The sequence below is a fragment of the Rutidosis leptorrhynchoides genome, chromosome 3 (assembly GCF_046630445.1).
Source record: "Rutidosis leptorrhynchoides isolate AG116_Rl617_1_P2 chromosome 3, CSIRO_AGI_Rlap_v1, whole genome shotgun sequence".
NCBI classification, from domain to species: domain Eukaryota; kingdom Viridiplantae; phylum Streptophyta; class Magnoliopsida; order Asterales; family Asteraceae; genus Rutidosis; species Rutidosis leptorrhynchoides.
The window spans coordinates 44409000-44417726 of record NC_092335.1 but is presented as its reverse complement, the minus strand read 5'-3'; the positions used below and the strand labels follow the sequence as shown (position 1 = coordinate 44417726).

The 8727-nt window shown below is 36.6% G+C and overlaps 1 protein-coding gene across 1 annotated transcript; it reads right to left on the bottom strand.

The window, feature by feature from the left end:
* Nucleotides 1-1783: 1783 nt before the first annotated feature.
* Nucleotides 1784-7817, bottom strand: LOC139896040 (type II inositol polyphosphate 5-phosphatase 15-like). The gene is made up of 10 exons (XM_071878619.1): nt 6794-7817; nt 6016-6271; nt 5137-5938; nt 4932-5062; nt 4169-4253; nt 3896-4087; nt 3536-3803; nt 3287-3410; nt 2823-3183; nt 1784-2377 (listed from the first exon to the last, which is right to left on the bottom strand). Exons 1-10 carry the CDS (start codon nt 7623-7625, stop codon nt 2015-2017), a joined length of 3414 nt encoding a protein of 1137 aa, XP_071734720.1. The 5' UTR covers nt 7626-7817; the 3' UTR covers nt 1784-2014.
* Between the last annotated feature and the right edge of the window lie 910 nt (nt 7818-8727).

Sequence of the window (8727 nt, the reverse complement as noted above, 5' to 3'; positions counted from 1 at the left end):
GCACAGATTGGATCTGGCGGGCTCGGTCCACGCTTGACAGGAAAATAGGGGGATTTAAGGGTCATTTGAGTTTAACTCTCTAGTCCAGTTACCGTGAATAACTCATTGCGAGATGAAGATATCGACAGGGGTAGTTAAATGTCGACCCACCATCGTCAGAATAGCCAGCATCGATGGCTCAAAGGGAGTATTAGGGTTAGTGTTCATAGAACGTTACCTGTAACTATTTGAGGTAAGCTTTAATAACTAAGTCCGGTAGCGCGGGTAATGCAATGTAAGATCTGCTAGCGCAGATTGCTAATAATGTATATGTATGGTATGGTCGTCTTCCCGGTTGGGGAAATGAAGGTTTTAGTCTCTGGTTTATAGCCTGGTCCAATTTGTCCACGAGTGTTGATCAATAGGACAAAGGAGCATGCTTGATCCTGATCATATTGTTTTGCTTGCAAAGCTGTTAAAAGTAAAAGTAATTTATGGGGTCTGTTTTCTTGTGGCCATAACCACTTAAAAGGTTATGACGTCGTACATTACTAGGATCACGCTACACTATCACGTGTTTGTTTGTCTGGTAGTTTGTTTGACAACCTTTCTTGATGAAATTATTATATAATATTGCTCACTATAATATTTGTCGTTTATTGCTCACTACAAAAATTAAGTATAACGTTCCCATCTTCTACACTGATTTTATTCGTGATGTTTCTGTTTATCTATATGTTGTAACGTCGTTAAACCAAATTTCTAATTAATTTATGTATGTTCCATCATCGTTGTCGGAAATTATTATTGATCATCCTATGGCATGTCTTTATACATTTTTTTTTTCTTTGAACGGCAATCTTGACATCGAATACTCTCATTTGTCACTCATGCACACGTTCGGGCGAAAATCCGAACCGCTAACCAGGGGGCATCGAACCACAATCCATACGAGCATGTAGTCGAGCCTTTATCCCATCGAGCGGGCCGGTAAAACTTCCCTATATGGTCAATATACAGGGCCGTCCCATTAATTTTAGAGGCCCTGATCGAAAAATGTAAAATGGGCCTTTTGTATACAAAAATTTTTCTTATATAACATAATACTAAACTTCGACATCTAAGTATTGGAGCATGAACATAGAGTATTGGAGCATAATATTGGATTACGGAGTATTCGACATTGATTATTATCTTATTTTTCGATTTTTCTATTTTTTTAATTAACAAATTGACCAAAATATGTAAAAATGAGCCTATATATGTAATGTTATGATATTTTTTAGGGGCCCTTATAGATGTTGGGCTCTGTGCGGCCGCACGGGTTGCACGCCTCAATTGATTTAAAGAAATCAAAGGCATCCCTAATGGTCGAACTCATGATCTCTCCTTATCTCATGACTCAAGGACATGGGGGTGAACCGTTCAGCTATGCCTGCAAGTTCATGTCTTTATACATTTAAGTGGAAACATATTAGTAATTCATTGAGCAGTTCTATCATCGACATTTTGCTGACACAAAACTGAGAGAAGTTGCAGTATTGGTCCTCGCATTACTTTTAACTAATTTGTTGGTGTTTTTAACAAAGTGTACGTTTCATCTTCAGGTTGCCTTGTAGCATCGTATCCCACAATTTGAACAAATAATATTACAATAACATACTGATAGGTCAAAACATATAATATCATGACCAGGAGTGATTGTGGTATAATCTTCTAACCAGTCCCTTGTAATGGTCGGTCTGTTCGCCAAATATTTGTCATTATGATCTTAGTATATATTAGACTCTATAAGCTGAGATTTGACTCCAATCCACACCTAGTCCTAACTACCCAAAACCCCCCCACGAAAAAAAAAAAACACACACACACAAGCACACATTTTAACAATTATACTGAGTGGAAAAAAAAATTCTCAGATAATTGTGCCCTTTCGCGAACCATGTAAAAGAATCATACTCTCTTGTCAAAAAGGATATCAATCAATATCAGGTAGATTATCATCAGATCTTGTATATAACTTAGCCAACTAACGTCAAGGGGTATGCAGATCACGTAAATGGTCAACAACATCATGTGAACCAGTTAACCACTTGATATCAGAACGGTGAAGTACACTTGCCTGGACACGACTAGAGTTATCAGGTTTTTGCTCCATAGGCATAGACCTATCTGACAAGCTGTTGGTGTGACGAACACGAACTTTGTGACATTTTCTCTCCTTGGTACAACTGCCCCTCACCTCAACCAACAACATAACTTCCTTATCACGCACGTCCTCACACCAACAATTATGAGGAACACCATCCACATATTCCTCTAGGGTTTCATATCCTTGATGATGAACTGAGATCTCTGCAATATGATTTGGTTCTATTATACCAATCGTTGGTTTAACCTGGTTCAGTTCAATACACATTCATTAGCAACCTTCACTATGAATAGATACAATAGTCATGATTCAAAATTAGAGGTGGCAAATTGGGTAGGCCGATCAAAAAGGGTAGCTTCATGTGCAGGTCAAAACAGGTCAAGTTGGGCAGGCCCATGAAAGTCTTTATTTGGGGCTGTTTACTTTTAGTTTGTATCAAATAATGTTTCCATATGCCCTCTGTTTCTCTGTCTCCTACAAACAGACCATTTTTCAGTTTAAGTAACAGATTAAGTGACAAATAAACAACAACTATACTTACTAAATTAAGAGTTGTACAGATCATTAAGTGGAACTAAAACTGCCTAAATGTTTAATATAATATCAAATTTGACCCATGTTGATATGAATGGGCTGAAATTGCCACCCCTATTTAATTACTGCATAAAAGTATTTATAAAGACAGAATTACCTCAAGCCATCGTGGAAAGCCATATGAACTTCTTGGACGATGACTAGATGCTTGTTTTCCATCTTTGATACTACAATGACCTTCACATATAACCTTAAACAGAGCTTTATCTTCTCCACATTTATTGGTAATCCGCAAGATTGATTTGTCGTTATCATGAAGAATTATATTGTTTGTACTGAAAATAACATCGGGAACATTGCATTGTTCTTCAAGAGCACGCCTTATTTTCTCATTAGTTTTGATAATTTCTCCATACAATTTTCTTCTTTTTGATTCATCTACTCGTGCCAGCTCCACGCTAAAGATGCAACGCACAGGCTTATGATCACTATCTGTCACATCCATACAAGCTTCATACCTGAACAAAATTTGAACCTTTCAGTAAATATAATTATGATGATGTCATCATAATTATGATGATGATGAAAGATAGAAATCACAAAGTGGGTAGAGTAATTTACTGCAAAATCGAAGAGGCCACGGGACAATTTAAATTGCATATGTCTGAAGAATCCAGACGGCTATCACGATAAAGGACTCGGTCACACCATGCAGGAATGCGCTTTTTTTCACCCGAATCATACCCTACAACATGAACACTTAAACCCATTAAGCAACTTCATACCTCTTTTTGGCCACATAAAAATAGCAAAAGCTAAGATACAATCCGAATGAAACAAGTCTAGATAAATTTTAGGTATTATATATACCTGCTAAACCAGGTTGATGTCTTTCAAATTTGTATGTGGGGGGAAATGTAATAACAGCTTCGCGCATTCCTTGAAAAACAGTTCCAGCTTTCATTTCAATATGTAACTGATCCTTCTCTTTTAGCCAATCAAAACTTCTTTGAGAGATAAAATCACGCGCTTCATCATACGATATATCATCAAGCCTATAATTAAAGTCACCTAAAAACACAACCATGTCTGCCTCAGACAGCTCGGGCAACTCATCCATTGACAGGGGACCAACAGCCTGCAATAACATCGACATTATCTCACTCTCACCCTTTAATATACACTAAATTATACCAATAATTCAGCAACAGTAAAAGAGTATGTACCTACATTTACAAAACGGCCCATTTGGATACGAGATGATGCATTCATGACATTTGGTGGACTGGTGAAGGACATGCTCTTATATACATGATCGAAATCAGCATTACGACGAGTAACAGCCTCCAAATGTGCAGCAAAATGACAATTCACAAAGCATAAAACCCGCCCATAGATCCTCATCCTCAAACCAACTGCTCCCTGTACATGGTTGTTAATCAGTGATATAATTGGATTCCATAAATTCAAGCAGATTAGTATAATCAAATCGCTAGTAGTTACCTTATTACCAATGGCATTTCCAAATCCACATGGAACTGCTGCAACATCAATATCTCCGACATTATCTCTAATATTATTGCTGACCCTGAAATAACATCCAAAAGTCAAACACAACATGGTAAAAAACCAATGCGAACTCCAAATTTATTACACCTAAAACATGTTTCTGTGTAAAGCTAGAATTAGATATAGTACTTTTTGTGAAATATCCATTTGAATCCTTAAATTTGCTTGAAATCCAAGGGACCAATCAGAGCGCGACAATCACTTGTTCTCACATATAGTCAAAACTACTCCCAAAATGTGGCTCACATGTGATTGACTCCTTTTTTTAGTTTTATTTTATTTTTTTATTTTTTTTAATCTGTTGTTAGAAAAGAGTTTAGAAATTAGGGTTTAGCAATTAGGGTTTAGAAATTAGGGTTTAGAAATTGGGGTTTAGAAATTAGGGTTCAGAAATTGGGTTTAGAAATTAATGTTTAGGGTTTAGATTTAGGGTTTAGATTGAGTTTTTAACACGAACGGTTTGGAGTTTAGGGTTTAGGGACTAGGGACTAAACCCTAAACTCTAAATCGAGCTAAATTATTAAAAAAAAAAAAAAAAAAAAAAAAAAAGTCAATCACATGTGAACCTCCCGCGTTTACCACATGTGATTGTCACAATCTGATTGGTCCCTTGGATTTCAAGCAAATATAAGCATTCAAATGAATACATCTCAGTACTTTTTGCACCAGAAAAAGTTAATCCACACAAAATACTCACCACACTCCGATAAGCATGCCAGCTAACTGTCTCGAGCCAACACGATGAAAACTGGACCCTTCATCCAGGGTTCGGCCAATCATATCAAGCCACCATTGACCCGCAGCACTTCCCTCAAGACCTAACTGCATCTGTAAAAAAACCCTTAAAATTAACATTGCAAAACAATTTTCTTTGATAAATAATAAATTATAATTATTATTACAGATTCTCTGGCAGCAGACATTGCAAGAAATCCTGCACCCATTTCAACCTCCTGTAACCCAACAGCAACAATGTCAACATCTTTGGCTGAAGAACCCAACCAAGATATAAGTGAATCATGTGTTGTTCTTCCTTCAGCAACATTCCACGTACCAGCAAGAATTTTAAAAATTTCAAGCTTTGTGTAATGTAATTCCTTGTCAGACAACTCTGAACGTATCATTTTATCTACAGGTCCAGGAGACGATATACTCCATCCACGTATGCCACCATCATTGGCCAATGTAAAAATGTAACCAGGCCCAACAGTCATATCAATTATAGGACTGCCATGTGCAACCCATTCGCCAAGCAAATTTCCATCAAGATCAAGTACATGTAGTATCCCACTTGCATACCCTACCCATACTTGTAACCCAAATGTACATAAGCAAGATATTGCATATGAATGATACTGAAAGTCTTGCACTCGGTTTCCATTTCCATCCCACTTCACAACTGATCCATTTGCAGATCCAGTCCAAATGGTTCCATCAAATGTTATGATTAATGCTTCGATTCTACGCATATCATCACCAAAAGATCCTTTTGCTGCAACTCGAAGAACAGCATCAGCTGCTCCCAATATTGCATCACGTGCACTTTGGAAGAAACTAATCCCGCTTTGTGTTTTCTCTTTTTTAGGATAAGATGCAAATTTCATCTTTGCCTCTTCTTCTGGTGTTAGATCCTGCATTACAGTCAAATTTTCAGCCAGTCCATCAACATTGAACACTTTTAACAACTCTCTTGTATATGCATCCCTACAAACAGAGAAATTCAGTAAGGATTCGTGATATGTAAGTTAGCAAGGCAAGTTTAATGTATACTAGCCGCCTACCATAATGCGGATGACATGGGGCCCGCACTCCAAACTTTTGCTCCAGAATGATCAGATAACAAATATTTAACATCTGCTGAAAGTATACTGCAAGAGATGCCATTTGTAGTGACTTGGTTCTTGAGATCGATGTATGACCTCTCAACTATCAAAGATGCTTTGTGTTTTTCCTCTTTTGTCAATAAGTGGGCCTTTTCAAGGGCTTTCCAAGGCCACACAATTATTGAACCAACCTCTGATCCAGACCATAGATCACCTAAGTTCATAATCAGATAAAAACTATATTTATCTAACAGTTTTTCTTATAGTAAAAGGATATAGCAACTCTTTCTTATAGTAAAAGAATATAGCAAATTGCTCGAAGTTACATACCCATGTAACACACTAACACACAATTCGGGTAGATTACTTCCATTCATCCACAGAAAAAAGTTCACTACATAACTTCGGACAGATTTTTTGACCACATTTTGTTAAAAATTTATCTTTGATTAAACACAATAATAACCATCAACTTTTTAAAAGCTTACACAGTTTAAGAACATCACAGAACTCTTTTGGAGATAACGGAATGGTTAACTTGACATGTAATTTCATCACTAGGGTGAATATAAATTATTAGTTTTTGTATTTCTTGCTAGTCAAGAACCTAACGGTCTAAAGTCTTTCAGTAATGTGATATTCAGCCAGATAACGAATTCAAGTTCAAAAAAATCAAACAAATTCACATGTCACATTTCTTAAAGCTTTAAAATCAAATAAGTGCAAGGCATAATACCATAAGACGAAATCACCATTGACAAAACAGGTCCACGATGAGCTTGCCACGAGATACACTCTCTAAACGGAACATCAGGTTCATCATCATAACCTTGCAACATTTTCCAACACCTAATCTTCCCATCCTTATGTCCACTCCACACCACCTTATTCCCATCATCAACCACCAAACACAAAGTTGGTGACGTCATCACCGATTCATAAAACCGTACCTCATCCTCGTCTTCTCCATCATCAAACATATCTTTCACATCCCAAACCCTAACACCACACTCAGATCCCGCCCACAGTTCCCTGCCACACTCTGTCCCTTCCAATACTCTCAAAAAACACCCAACCTGAGTTTCCCTAAGCGGATGAGGTCGTAATTCGACACTAGGAGGACGGCCAGGATGTACCGCAGCCCTAATCGGTAACCTAAACATCCCAATCCCTCCACCACTACCTACAATCTCCGGCAACGCTTGTTTATATTCATTATCATTTCCATCAGCAGTCAACAACTTCTTATCTAAATACTGCATCATGTAATCCAACCGATTTCCAGCCTGAAGTACGGAATTCTCACCGCCGGTACTTCCGGTGCCGGTGCCGGCACTACCAGTGGAGTAAAGTCCGTCGTCTGATGACGAATCGTAGAATCGATCGAAAACCATTAGGGTTTTAGTTGCGGAAGGGGTATTACCGTTATTATTATTATTTTTATTATAATCATCGTCGTCAAAAGTGATTAAATTAGGCGAATTATTACCGAAATTAAGTTGAGGACTTGTTGGTGATGAGTTTAATGATGAGAATAGGTCGTCTACGGCATGGTCCCTGCTAGCCATGTGCTTGAATTGCCGAAGTTGTATTGTGTATGTATGTAAGTTGAATGATTGAGCTATATGTATATATATTCACGTTAGATAAATGAATCTGTAAGGATGTTTGGAGTAATCGTTTTGGAAATGATTTTGGAAAATTGAAGTCGAAGTTGAAAATGGGAAGCAGGGGAAGGTGGGAGATAGGTGAAGATTATACGTTTTTTAATGATGAATTACTTGACTTGATGTAGCGGCAAATATGTATAGTTTCTAAGGCAAATTGTCCCAAAGATAATATAAAAGTCATTTTTTTCAATTAACTAGCTAAAGACACGCGGGGTTTTATGAAATGATGAAATTTTAAGACAATCTCTAACCATAATAACACAAAAGGCATTATCGTATATACCCCTAAAAATATTTTAAATTACAAATATACTCGACTAAATTACATAATATCAAATACACCCAATATAAGTAACAAAACTTTCATATTTACCCATTTTATACTCCTTAATGTTAAACTTAGCCCTAAATCTTAAACTCTAAAGTCTAACCCCTAAACCCAAAAGTTGAACCTTGAACTCTAAATCCAAAACCCTAAAGCTAAAGCTAAACCCCAAACTCTAAACCCTAAAGTTAACCGAAATCCTAAACTCTAAACCCCAAACCCTAAAGCTAAATCTAAATCCTAAACCCTAAAGCTAAACTTAAACCCTAAAGCTAAACTTAAACCCTAATGCTAACCTTAAAGCTAAACCTAAACCCTAATGCTAACCCTAAACTCTAAACACTAAAACTAAAACTAAACCCGAAACTCCAAAGCTAAACTCTGAACTCTAAACCCTAAAGCTAAACCTAAACTCTTAACCCCCAAAGCTAAATCTAAACCCTACACAATAGAAATCGTAATAGAAATCGTTTAATGAAATGGATAAATTTGAGAATTTTAGTACTTATGTTGGGCATATATGTTATTATTTTACTTAGTTAGATATATATGTTACTTTTAAAGGTTAATTGAGATGAGATATATATGATATTAGATGGATATATATGTTATTATTTTATTTAAAAATGAAACTTTTAAAGGTCACTTAGGATATATATGATATTAGATTAGATG

Excerpts from the sequence above, each read along its gene's own strand:
- LOC139896040 (XM_071878619.1), bottom strand. The coding sequence starts at position 7,625 with ATGGCTAGCAGGGACCATGCCGTAGACGACCTATTCTCATCATTAAAC. Across the intron at positions 4,254-4,931 it reads GGCATGCTTATCGGAGTGTG|GGTCAGCAATAATATTAGAG; the intron begins GTGAGTATTTTG and ends ATGTTATTTCAG. Across the intron at positions 4,088-4,168 it reads GAAATGCCATTGGTAATAAG|GGAGCAGTTGGTTTGAGGAT; the intron begins GTAACTACTAGC and ends AACCATGTACAG.